This window comes from Choloepus didactylus, chromosome 17, assembly GCF_015220235.1.
Source record: "Choloepus didactylus isolate mChoDid1 chromosome 17, mChoDid1.pri, whole genome shotgun sequence".
In the NCBI taxonomy this organism is placed as follows: Eukaryota; Metazoa; Chordata; class Mammalia; order Pilosa; family Megalonychidae; genus Choloepus; species Choloepus didactylus.
This window is the reverse complement of record NC_051323.1, coordinates 68,011,048-68,023,972: the sequence shown is the minus strand read 5'-3', so window position 1 is coordinate 68,023,972 and position 12,925 is coordinate 68,011,048. Positions and strand designations below refer to the sequence as shown.

Genomic DNA, 12,925 nt, shown 5'->3' with positions numbered 1-12,925 from the left:
TTTAGTGTATGTTCATTAGGGACAATATAAGACAACAAAAAGTATAAAGAATAAGATAATTTTTAATCACAATCACACAATCTAGAGATGATCATTGTTAACATGATAGCATATTTCCTTCTGGGTTTCTTCCCCTGAAAAATTCTACTTAATTGAGATTTTAGGGTCCTAACATTATATTTTGAGAATTTTAGTAGGTCATTAAAATTATATATTCAGAATGTCCCAATATTTAGATTGTTCACCATTTTCATGAATATATATAATGCTGCAATGAACAGCTTTATGCATAAACCTATGTCCACATTTCTGATTATTTCCTTAGAACAGATTTCAAGGGGGCCAAGGGGGCAGGGCTTTCTAGGTCCAAGAGTACAGATTTTAAAGTTATGGTTATCCTAGCACAATTTTTAGGAATAATCTTCCCAGCAAAACTAACTATTAGGATACAAGTAAGGAACTACGGTTGCTTAATAAGTGAACTCTGAATAACACCAGGCCATGGGATTTCTGCACCTTTGAAGGATCTGCATGTCCCTAATTGCATATCTGTGCAGATTTCCAAGCTCACGTGTGCATGCTGGCACACACACTCCTCCATAGGACAATGGTAGAGGTAGACAGCCATTTTCCCAGTCTATTCCCCATTGAATTTGTGAGTTCAATGCAAGAAATGGCTGCATCAGAAGGAGAAATGATCAGAGCAGAAGCTTCTGGGGCAGGGAATGCACAGTCCCGCACTGATCAAACAGGGAAGTGTGGCAGCTGATGGAGATGCCTCCTGAAAACCCAGGCTGAACAATGGAACAAACAAAAATAACAGATTTGAATGCCTCTCCCTCACAAGTGCATGCACCAAGGCCCATGAACATTCACAAGTGGATAGAAACACTTGTGATAATTCCTGTAGAAGGCAGGAGCACAGATTCTAGAGTTGGACAGGGCTGATTTTCAAGAGCTTCACTTGCTGTTTGACCTTGGGTGTGTTTCTTCACCTATAAGAGCTAGTTATAAAGAAACAACGGGACAAGCTTAGCACCGTGCATCATATAATACAGCATATAGTGAATGTTAGTTACTCTCATCTCCTGCGGTTGAGTAATGATTTTAAAGCAGGTATGCTAGGTGATTTGAAAAGTTCTCGAAGATAACCTACGCAGAGAGAGTGTGGCTTTGGGCCTCTAGGGTCTTTCTGCTCCACTCCTTCACTTGCTCACCAAAGCAAAAGAAGGCAAAGCCAACTTTCTCTCTCTTCCTCTTCCACTCTCTCATCCTGACCCTTCCCTACTACATATGCGGGGAACCACTGGCCCAGGCTGGGAATGAGTAGTGAATGAGTTGTGATGAATGGGAAGCAGAGCTTTCGGCCTCAGACAGAGGTGCTTCTGAGCAGCTACTGGGCCACTGGCCCTGGATTGGGTTGTTTGGGTACAGAGTGGGGATGGTGAGCTCTGCAGCCTTGATTTGGCAGGCACTGTAAAACTGCAGGAACCCACGGATCAGTACTAGCCACTGTCCACTTGGCAAGCCAGGGGCTAGCCCAAAGAATGGGGGCCTCAACCCATCTCTATTGAATGAAGGACACACCCAAGAAGCCCTGAGCAGAGTGCCCTGCCGAGACGGGCTGGAGGCCCAAATATACCCAATGCTCACTGGCCACATTCCACGTGGAGCTGCAAACTTCCCTCCCATTGTATGGGTGGGGAGGGTGGGGTGTGGCAGGGCTGCTCTGAGTGCCTCCCCCTTGATGCTCTCCCACCAGAATCTGCTTCCCTGAGCCCCACCTACCTTCTGGCTCTGGGCCCGATTCCTCCGTGAGGACTGGAATATGATGGTGAGAACAAAAGAATGAACTCAGTCTTTTCATTCTCTGCTGGGAATCACGACCCAGCAGGATTCTAAAAGGGCAGAGCACCCGTTCTGCCACAGAATGAATGACTGTGACACAGAGTGAATCCTTTCACCTCTCAGGAGCGTGTCTCTGGTGTGTAAAATGAGGAAATGATGATCTTCACGGTGTCTTCCAGTATAAACATTTTATGATTCCACAACGTTCAAAAGTCACCTGTTTGCTCCTACCTTTTTTCAACAAGATGAATCTTATGGTGTCTACGCTTCCCTCGCTGACCACCGTGCAGTTATATGAAAAATTGAGATTATTTTCAGTAATATTCTCAATTCTCAATATTTTTGAAGCATGCCATTTACCTTCTGAAGTACTGTAAGAGAGGAAAATGATTTAGCAATAGACTTTGTTCATTACCAACAAACTGCACATGAGATGAATTCATGCATTTAAATACTTAAAGGCAGCTACGATAACTGTCTGAGCTAACAAGAATTAAAATGCCTGAAAGATAATGATGATAACCTGAAAACACAATAAAATATTCAACCTCTTCAATCATTCTTCCCTCATTTCTCTCCTCCTAACTACCCCGAGTTCCTGTCACAGAGATGTCAACACCAATCATGACAAGGCTGAAAACCGTTTAGCTTACAGTGATTCCGATCCATATCGAGTTTAGCAATCCTAAAGATCACTTTTGTTTTGTTAAAAGATTAAAAAATTTATTTTCAGACATTCACCAAGGCACATGAAAAATACCAGTTAAGCTGTTGGGCAAGTGCCAGCAAATGGATCGAGACAAACACAGGCAGCCATCTTTCTCCCTCTTCCTCTGAGGATTTAAAGTTGCCCTATCAGCAATGCCTGGCAAATGCTCATGATGTCACCCTCCCCCTGTCAAGGTCAGGCCCTGCAGGGGCTGCCCTAGCCAGCACTGTCAGGTATATACTCATGTGACCAAATCCCTAGCTGCAGGTGTCTCCGGGAACTGGGACATGGAACCACTATAGACTCCGACTCCCACATGTTTTAGAATACAATTCTCTATATCAAAGTCACCGATCCAGAAATATCAACTATCTAAAATATGAAATATCCAGAGGTAAGCCACAAACTGCCCCTGAGAAGTCAAAACAGATGACATAAAAAGGCCATGCAACCAATTCTAAAGAAAGACTTCTCCGTTCTCTTACTTAAGCTCCATTTCTGACAAGTCTGGTTGTTTGATCTTTTACCCCACCAAAGGCTAGAAATAGATCATTAGAAGGGGGAAATGTGGAACCCCAGGGGAGGATACTTGCTAAGGTTAAGATGCAGTGGCAGGACAGCCATGCAATTCAACTGAATTAAACATTCATTGGGCACTACTCATGTGCCTAATCCTGGGTGAGGGGCCAGACCTGGCCCTGTAAGGAGCTTGAAGACAACACACAGTAGGCCTACCCGCTGTACAGCAGGGACTCAAATTAACTAAAACATGCTCCAGGCTCCTGACCTGGCCTTTTCCTTAGCACATTAGTAAAAATAAAGCACTTAGCACACATTCAAAATGTAAAAAAACTGTGGTCCATGCAATTGCTTTTTCTTAATTTGCTTATGGTAATATCCCCATCCCCATCAGATTCTAACTTAAAGCTACTTTTATAAGGTTATGCTAAAAAGCCGCATCGATCTTCTTTTTCTAGTTTACACCTCTGTCATAAATTTCTGTATAATCCATCAACAGAGAGTATGGAAATTATAAAACATATAAATTATATTGTAATTTAATCTAACCCAAAGCATCACAACAGTCATTTAGGAGTCCAGTATTTTTTATCACATACATACCTTATTCTCATTCCTTCCTCTTCATATACGTTAGGATTTGTTCCATTTTCTTTCAAGACATTCCAATAAACCAGATCCATGTCATTTATCAAAGCAGAGCAGTTGAGCTGTACATCTTTCCCTAGGTAAAAGTTGATAAGCAATGTTCTGATTTTAAGTTTATTTTTTTGCTCTCACCATCACATTCCAGGGGCCCAGAGCCAGGAGGTAGGTGGGGCTCAGGGAAGCAGATTCTGGAGGGTTTCCCAAACATTCCAAGTTAATACAGTCAATGAATGTTAGCCTAATATGTATCATAGTGCTACATCCCAGAAATTAAATATATATATATATATATATATATACATATAAAGAACATGGATGAAGCAGCAACTACAGGCCATCACCAAAATATAAATTGGCTTCTTTTCAAAGGTTTATTTGTAAATCAATTATTATACTCAGTGTAGCCTGCAGACCTTCTCAGTATACAATTTAGTAGCTAGTGTCAGGCCATTACTCCCATTGCAAAAACTTCTACAAAAACAAAATGGATAAATCACATGAAAAATATCTAGTATTCAAGTTCTCAAAGTGCAGGGAAAACAAAGGGAAATAGTTGAACTATAAGTACAGCCGGGAAAATACCCTTCCTAGAAGAACTGAGATTGCCAGATATTTTATTCCATGTAGAAATTTACTTTGGTTTGTAATAAAGAAGAGAGACTCTGGTGGAGCTTTTGACAACCACATGGGCTGGTGTGACGGATTGGAATCTAGACGAATCACAAATACACAGCCATTTTTCTCACAGGATATTTGCTAATTACTTAGGCAGCACAGGAGGCTGCAAAATTTGAATGAAATCTCCTGCAGTCTCATGGTACTTAGCCCCACTAGAGGACAGGGCCAACAACAAACACATGAGTGCAGTCTTCCCTGAGTTACAGAGATGAAGGGCAGATTAAATCTCACTAACCGGCAACCCAGTCACCACCCCCTCAGTTCCTCAGTGGAATGAGATGATCAAATCCTCACACTGATCTGTGTATCAGAGGAAAGAACAAATGCTCTCAGGAAAAAAAAAAAATAACAAAACTTCATTTACCTTGGTTGTTTGATGCACAGAGATCAGTACCATAAAAAATTAAGACAGTCAAAGAGGCAAAAATTTGAACACTAATCAATAGAGCAAAAGAGATAATAGAAACAGACCCACAGATGATCCAGATGCTAGGTTCAGCACACAAAGACTTTGAAATAACTATTATAAATTCCTAAGGAAAACAGTGTAAAAGATGGACAAATGGATGAAAAGATGGACATACATTTTCAACAAAGAAGAGTAATCTAAGGAAAGAATCAAATGAACATTTAAGAACTGAAAAAAAGAAACATGAAATTAAGAACTCATCAAATAGGTTGAATAGCAGACTAAGCATAAAAAAAGCAAGATTATTGAACTTGAATTCAGGCTAAAATCAAAAACTAAAGCACAGACTTAAAAAAGGAACGAAAATAAAAATAACAGGAGACTTCCAGGGAAGACGGCAAAGTAGGGAGCTCCAGGACTCAGTCCTTCCACCAAAACAACTATTGAACAGACAGGAACTGTCTGAAACAACTATTTTGAAACTCTAGAGGCCAGAAGAACATGGTACAGCATCTAGGGAAGAGCAAGAGAAAGGGACTGATAAATTACAGTAGAGAACTATAAATTGCTCTCTCTACACAACAGCTACTGGTGCCCATTCCCCACCCTCCCCCCAGGCTGCCACAGGGTCCAGTCCCTGGCTAGCTCACTGGTGACAAAAAGGGACATAAAAGTCCTCTTCCCCAAGAATGGGGTGGGCATGGCTGATCACTGGTTATGGGTTTTGATTAGCAAATTTGGATGGCTGGGTCCTGGCTCTGAAGGCAGCTATTGTTTCAACCCTACCTTGACATAGGCTGCTATGGCCATTGTTTCAACCCTCCCCAGACAGAGGTAGAGGTGACGAAGATTCAAAGAAGCAAAGCTTCCTCAGGGCTGCAGGGGACAGTTAGCTGAAAGGCTACATTTGCTGGGCAGGCCAGGAAAGCTCAGCTTTGGGAAGCCATGGAGAAGATTTAGGCATCCTTCCTAATCCCCACACCAGGCATTTTGGAGTCAGCCTGCACCCCCTTCATGACTCCCTGACCCTGTTTTGGCTGGGAAAAACTGACATAGGAAAATCTTCTCTAGGATGACCCTCCTCCCAGAATTTGCCCTCCAGGGAAAAGCAGGCTGAGACAATGAAAGGAGTATAAAAAAAAAAACTATAGAGGCAGACAGTCTGGGACAAAGGATTAATATCCAAAATATATTTTTAAAATATCCTTCAAATTAACACCAAAAAAAAAAACAAGCCAATTTAAAAAATGGGCAAAAGACTTGAACAGACATCTCTCCCAAGAAGATATACAATTGGCCATAAAGCACATTAGGCTTAATGTGAGTAGAAGGAAAGAAATAATAAAGAGCAGAAATCAATAAAAGTATAAAGCAATTAGTATCAATGACACAGTATCAGAGCTACACGGGCATCTGCAGCCATCTGAATTACTGTGAGCAAAAGGCATGAGTGTTAGAAACCATCAACACAGACTTGAATCTCAGCTCTGCCCCTTTCCAACAGTTTCACTCAAGACAAGTTACTTAAATCTTTCCAAGGTTCCAGTTTTTGATTTATAAAATACAGATAAACAAACTCAGAGTTGTTTGGAAGCCTAATTCATTAATATATCAAATTGCTCAGCAAAGTGCTTGTTTTATACTAAGGACATATATGAAGTTCTTCCTTTTCTTTTTGGAAACAAATCAGTCAATCAGACATGTTGATTTATAAAATCTATCTAGACAATTCCTGAATGTATAGTGAATTCGATCAACTGATTAAAGCAAATAAAAAATCAAATATTTAAACCACACAGTAATTCTGAATCATTTCTCCAAGGTATTTTCACTGAAATTCCATATTTAGAAATGACTGTAGAAACAACTAGAGAAAAGCCCCATACAGGGTTTTAAACAACCTAACTACCAACCATAGTCAGTTCCATAGACTTCTGGATAGACTGTTCATTGTCATCAGTCTAAAGGCACCAATATTCAAACAATGTTCATCTTTGGGATTTCTAATTTTCTTCACTAAATACAGAATATTGATCAAAAATGAATCGGATTTGCCCACAGAAGATTCAATTATCCCCCATTCATAAATACAGACTATATATATACATACATATATCAAAATATACCTAATTCCACTTCAATATGGTTAACCTCTGGTCCAAAAAGAACTGGATTTATATTATTGCGATCTAAATTGAAAAAAAGAAAACAAAAATGCTTTAGTGCTGTGTAGAGGTTCTCTAAGACAAACATTCGGTACAAAATGCTTATTCAGTATAACAATGATTCCAACAGTCATCGCTTCACATTGACTTTAATTGCATGAACAGTAAATAACGATTGCAGTCAATAGTTTGTTGTTTCACTTTCTGTCAACTCAAGGCTTACAAAGCTGAGGAAAGGAATCTGGTTTTCTCCCAACTCAAATATGTGGCTCCTGCTCACCACAGCTAAAAGCCAGGGAAAGCCTCTTCCTCAAGGAGAGTTGCCAGACCCCAGGACGACCAAACAAACACGTGGGACCAACAAGATGCAAAGCCACGCTGGGAGGCGCCTGGCTGCTCTGCCTTGGTCCCTCCACCTGCCCTCCTGACTCCTCACGGGCAGATCTGCGGGCGGGAAGGACCCCGACTAGGGGAGACGAGACTGCTGGCTCCCAGGGTGGACCCTGCCCCTGCCCGCCCCCGACAGGGGTGCCTCCTTCGACTCCGTGCCCTGACGCCTCACTTCCCTGCCCTGGCCCTGGCTCTGCTGGGCGTCCACACGGCAGGCTCAGTCCTACTTCTGTTCCCGAGTAACTTCTGACTTGGACTGAAAGTACCGAACAGGAGCTTCTCAGGCTACTGACAGACACAGATCTATAAATCAACCCTGACAGCGATCAGAAATGCAAACAGAGGGTAAGTGCATGGAGGAGGGACATTATATCTGAATCCTGAAAGATACAGTGGGCATTCTCCAAAGAAGACAAGGAAAATAAAAGGGGCAGTTAAGGCAGAGAGAATAGCGGCTGTAGCAGTGCAGGGGGGACGGGCGAGGCAGCGGGCGGCGGGAATGACAAGAGCTTTCCCTGTCCCTGCACCACCCTCAATGCCGTGTACACGTCACTCACTCGACCCTCAGGCCGGCCCTGGGAGGGAGGTGCCATTACTGTCCCATTTGACTAATGAGGGACCTGAGTCACAGAGAAACGAAGTAACTGAACTCGCCCAACGTCACAACTTCACAGAGCAGCCGGGGAGATGGCGGCAGGAGGGATTTCAAGGGACAAAAAACTTCAAGGGACCAACTTCTTATTTCATGTTTCTCTGTTCCCCTGCTTTAGTACACCCTGCCAACACCTTGATTTTAGCCCAGTAAACCCATTTCTGACTATTGACCTCCAGAAGTATAAAATGATACATTTATGCTATTTTAAGCCACTAACTTTGTGGTTGATTGTTACAGCAGCACCGCGTGGGTGTATGGCCATATAAGTGGATGGTCCAAATGAAGAGGAAAGGATGTTGCTAAAGCAAAGGAGATTTAGTAACTGTGAGCCACGATTTTGGTGCATGTTATCCAAGTGGGTTTTAACGTTTCCAGGATGATGGAGAAGAAAGTCTAGGGTGGGAAGTCACCTATCTGCAAACATCTGAAGGGGCTGTTATTTCAAGCAGGGACCCATGGCGTTTACTGAAGGCAAAATAAAAGCCAGTGGGTGGAAGCTACAAGGAGGCATATTTGGGCTCTGTGGAAAAATGCCTTGTCAATCACCAGACATCGGCTGGATGCGCCGGTTTGAATGTATTGTGTCCCCCAAATGCCATTATCTTTGTCGTCTTGTGGGACAGATGTTTTGGTGATGGTTGGATTTGCTTGGAATGTGCCCCACCCAGCTGTGGGAGATGATTCTGATGAGATGTTCCCATGGAGGTGTGGCCCCGCCCATTCAGGGTGGGCCTTGATCAGTGGAGCCACATAAATGAGCTGACGCAAAGAGAGGGAACGGAGTGCAGCTGTGAGTGATGTTTTGAAGAGAAGCAAGCTTGCTAGAGAGGAACGTCCTGGGAGAAAGCCATTTTGAGGCCAGAGCTTTGGAGCAGATGCCAGCTGCCTTCCTAGCTAGCAGAGGTTTTCCGGACGCCATTGGCCATCCTCCGGTGAAGGTACCCGATTGCTGAGGTGTTACCTTGGACACTTTGTGGCCTTAAGACTGTAACTGTGTAGCAAAATAAACCCCCATTTTATAAAAGCCTATCCATCTCTGGTGTTTTGCATTCTGCAGCATTAGTAAACTAGAACACTGGACTAAGCCGCTGTGTGATGCGGCTGTCTCCTTGGTAGTCCAGGTTCATGACAAACTAGGCAACTAGCCATCCTCACAAAATGCACAGCCTGCTCCCCCCACCCCATATCGCTGCTCTCATTCTCCTGCCCCGGAGTGTGCTGTCCCCAGAATGCCCGTCCATCTCCCCCAGCCTCCCACATCTGTCCCTCTGCTGGAATCCCACTGTGCTCTTTCAACCCCCCAACCAGTGGTCCTTGTTTCATATATTATAGAACCTGCATGTGGCTACTTGCTTTCTCTGGATTATAAATTCCTTGAGAACAGTGAATTGCCCACTTTACTTCTTATTTCATATTTTTCTGTTCCCCTTACCTCAGTACAGTTTATTGAATATAAGTGTACTCAGTCAGTGTTTGAGTGAAAAAAGTTAATTTAATGACAAACAATTCCACAATTTACTCAAATTCTAAATGAGAGAGCTGACTCAGGAGAGGTTCATCATATAAACTATAATTAACTAAAAAAAAAAAAAAATGTTTCTGTCAGATGGATGGATGCCAAAAACAAAGATTTTGACCCTTTTACTTGAACTACAGATGAGGTCACAGCCCCAACTAAGCATCTCTGACTTCCTATGCAGCTTTAGAAGAAAGGAAAAGTTCAGTTTTACCCAGATATATTTGCTTCTCTCAGGTTCTAAAGTTCTTCTTACCTCCAGCTATTGCTATATTGAAGGTTTTGGTGACATTAAATAGTTTTCCATTATGATAAAGGGAAGACACACAGGTGTAGAATCCCTGATCTTTAAACTCAGCATTCTTCTGTATAAATGGATTTTTATTGTTCTCTGCTATCTTTTTACAGTCCTATTTGTTAAAAAAGCAAATTAAAGTAGTTAAGTAAGAGCAACAGTATTCACATTATAATAATTCAAACATTTTAAAGATTTTTAGAGATAAAGGGAAACAGAATGAAAGCTCACATTTGTTGAGTAAAAGTCCCAGTGATTTGGCAGACTCTACGGAAACAATAAATATAGTCCCATTACTATCATTATCTTTATTAATAACTACTAGGAAGTAGGAGAGAGTGGGCATTGCAGCTGCTGATATTATCATTTTCTATCTATCACTCTGTCTCTTCATCTCTGTCTCTCACTCTCTCATGCGCGCTCTCTCTCTCTCACACACACACACACACGCACGTACACACACACACTACACACACTACAGAGAGAGAGAGACAATTCAACTAAAGTCCTCGGTACTCAGAGAGCATGGGGGGGGGGTCAGAGAGAGAGAGAGAGAGAGAGGGAGAGAGAGAGGGAGAGGGAGAGAGGGGGAGCACGCATGAGAGAGAGCGAGAACGCAACAACAAAATCCTTGCTAGGGTCAAAATTTTCTGCAAAACTCTATTTTCATTAGACTTTCATTCCAGTTCCATCCTGGGGGTGGGTGGTAGGGGTTGGAGCAGCGTTACTCGAGAACCTAGACCCAACCAGATCACACACCGCCCTTGACATCCTCCAAGAGAAGCAGGGACTGATCAGAAATGCACTGAGAATATTCAAATCCCTAGGCACACATCTCTATCTTAAATCTCTATCTCTATCCCTCTCACACACAAATTTCCATATATGTCACAGGATTTCTTTTTTTTTAAGTCACCTCCTCCCCTCGAGCCTCCAGTCCCTGATGGGGAGCTGCAGAAGCAATCCAGGGACTGGAGAGGGAAAAACGGAGCTGGCCTGCTGGCCTTGAGTATCTGACCCTATTCCTGCAAACACCACACCAAGGCAGAGCCTACTGCCCGCAGACTCCTCCCTCAGAGCTGGTCCAAGCTGGCGGCAACTGGGGCGAGGCCCAAGGGCGCCTAGAATGTGTGTGAGCTGCACCCACAGGTGTAACCCACATCAGAGAATTGTTTGTGTTAAATCAAATTTTTATAAACCCAAGCTGATTTCTTCCAAGACATACTAAATGATCAGACACACTTCATTTTCAATGCCAATTATTCATCCTGTTATTGATTGCGCTCCCTTGTTCAACCTCCCACCCCACCCCCATCAGGTAGGTCATCACCAGTAAACAGTATCTTTGCTAATTAGAATACATTACCCTGCCGTGAATCATCTTGGTTAAAAATATCCCTGAGGCATCCATTCTCTAAATTTAAGTATCTGCATATTGGGGTTTCTTAAACTCCAGTACCTTGAACCTCAAAAATTTACTATACTGTAAAACATACCTAATGTACACTTGACAGGAAATGGACTAAGGTCAAGTGACTCAAATGTTTAAAAAACATTTCAGATAAGAGCACGCCTCAAAAAATCACAAGTAAACAGTGTTCACCCAGAAGATACAAACGAAAGCTTCTAGAAACTCATCATTAGTTGCTTAAATTTTCCCACACTATTCTGTTCAGTTCACCCTCTCACATCTCTTTAAAGTTTCTGTGAGAGTCACATTATTCAGGTTTTCGTTTTCTAGAGAATAATACAGTTTGTGTGCAGGGTGGGTATGGGGTCTCTCTTACAAATCAACTAAGGAGAAAAGGTATACCGACTGAAGAAAATGGATAAAGAAAATGAACAGGTAATCCACAAAAGAAGTAACACTAAGATGCAATAAATATGTGAGAGAGGTTTAATTTATTATTGAGAAAAGAAATGCAAAATCACATTCAGAGTTACAGAAATTTTGCATACCATATTTTTTAACATCTTAAAACTTACTTCCCAGTGTAGGGGAGGTATGAGGACAGAGAGGCTCTTTGTAACAGCTGTGGGGTTTTAATAATGTGGATCAAAGGCCTTTGACCTACTTTGTGTCTTTGACACAGCAATTCTACTGTTAGGGATTTGGTTGAAGGAAAATAACAGATAAATACCCAAAGACTTGTGGAAATAGCCTTTTAATAATAGTGAAAAATAGGAAACCTACAAATCTCCAATAACAAGGGATTAGTAAGAGGAAACCAAGCAACTACACAATGGAATCCCATGTTTGGAAGGAAGTTTAAAGATGTAGAGGAATGATCACAATATAATTTTTTGTAGATAAAAGGATGATACAAACAATAAAAATATCACTTTTTAAAAGTTGATGTTTATACAAAAAAAAAAAGAGCAAAGTCCCTGGTTTTGTGGGATTATGAATGATTTTTTGCTTTCTTCATTATTTGTTTTTTCATCTTCCAAATTTACATAATGAATGCATATTATCTCAACATTCAGAAAAAATAGAGATTCAGAACTTATGTGTGGCAGAAGAAAATGGAAATCCTCAAACCATTTGTAAAGCTTAATTTATTGAAAGTGAAGGAAAATGAAGCAAAGGCAGGGAAGAGGAAGTCACTATCATTTATTGAACACGTAGCATGGGTCAGATACTGCGTAACGTTTACTATACATGCTAGCAGATGACCACAACCCTGTGCAGTCACTCAGCTCAGAAGCCAAGCAAGCCAGGCCGGGAAGTTAGACCGAGATGGTCCACGGCCAGCAGACCATCGTTTGGGAATTTCATCTTTTCTACCAAGTCTTGTTAAAATATTTTAAAAGCATTACCTTATACAATGATGTTCTGTTGACCAGGTTTTGATAGTAACGGTTTTCACAGGTTACCTGCAAATATTGTTTAACTTCCACAGTTCTACTAACGACTAGTTTTTTGGTAAAGCAGCTGTTTTTGTCTCTTCGGGTGACATTTAATTTCCAGTTATGGGTATCATTTCTATGAAACAAAGATTTAAAGGTATTTCATAATTACTATGGAGACGTTGGAAATATCACCCACCTTCCCACCAGTCCCGTGAACTTTTCCCCTTATTTTTTTATGAA

General features: G+C 41.7%; 1 protein-coding gene across 10 annotated transcripts in view; it reads right to left on the bottom strand.

Moving 5' to 3' along the window:
* IL18R1 (interleukin 18 receptor 1) overlaps positions 1-12,925 on the bottom strand; it is a 35,714-nt gene that overhangs the window by 8,210 nt on the left and 14,579 nt on the right. For 5 of the 10 annotated variants that reach the window (XM_037806746.1, XM_037806745.1, XM_037806749.1 and 2 more), the window contains 6 exons: positions 12,653-12,818; positions 10,064-10,099; positions 9,794-9,947; positions 6,938-7,000; positions 3,680-3,800; positions 2,080-2,219 (listed from right to left, as the gene is read on the bottom strand). In XM_037806746.1, coding sequence (XP_037662674.1) covers positions 2,080-2,219; positions 3,680-3,800; positions 6,938-7,000; positions 9,794-9,947; positions 10,064-10,099; positions 12,653-12,818 — 680 coding nt within the window. Of the gene's footprint in view, positions 1-2,079; positions 2,220-3,679; positions 3,801-4,637; positions 5,300-6,937; positions 7,001-9,793; positions 9,948-10,063; positions 10,100-12,652; positions 12,819-12,925 lie in introns of those variants that run through there. The other 5 variants (XM_037806748.1, XM_037806751.1, XM_037806753.1 and 2 more) reach the window with 5 other exon arrangements.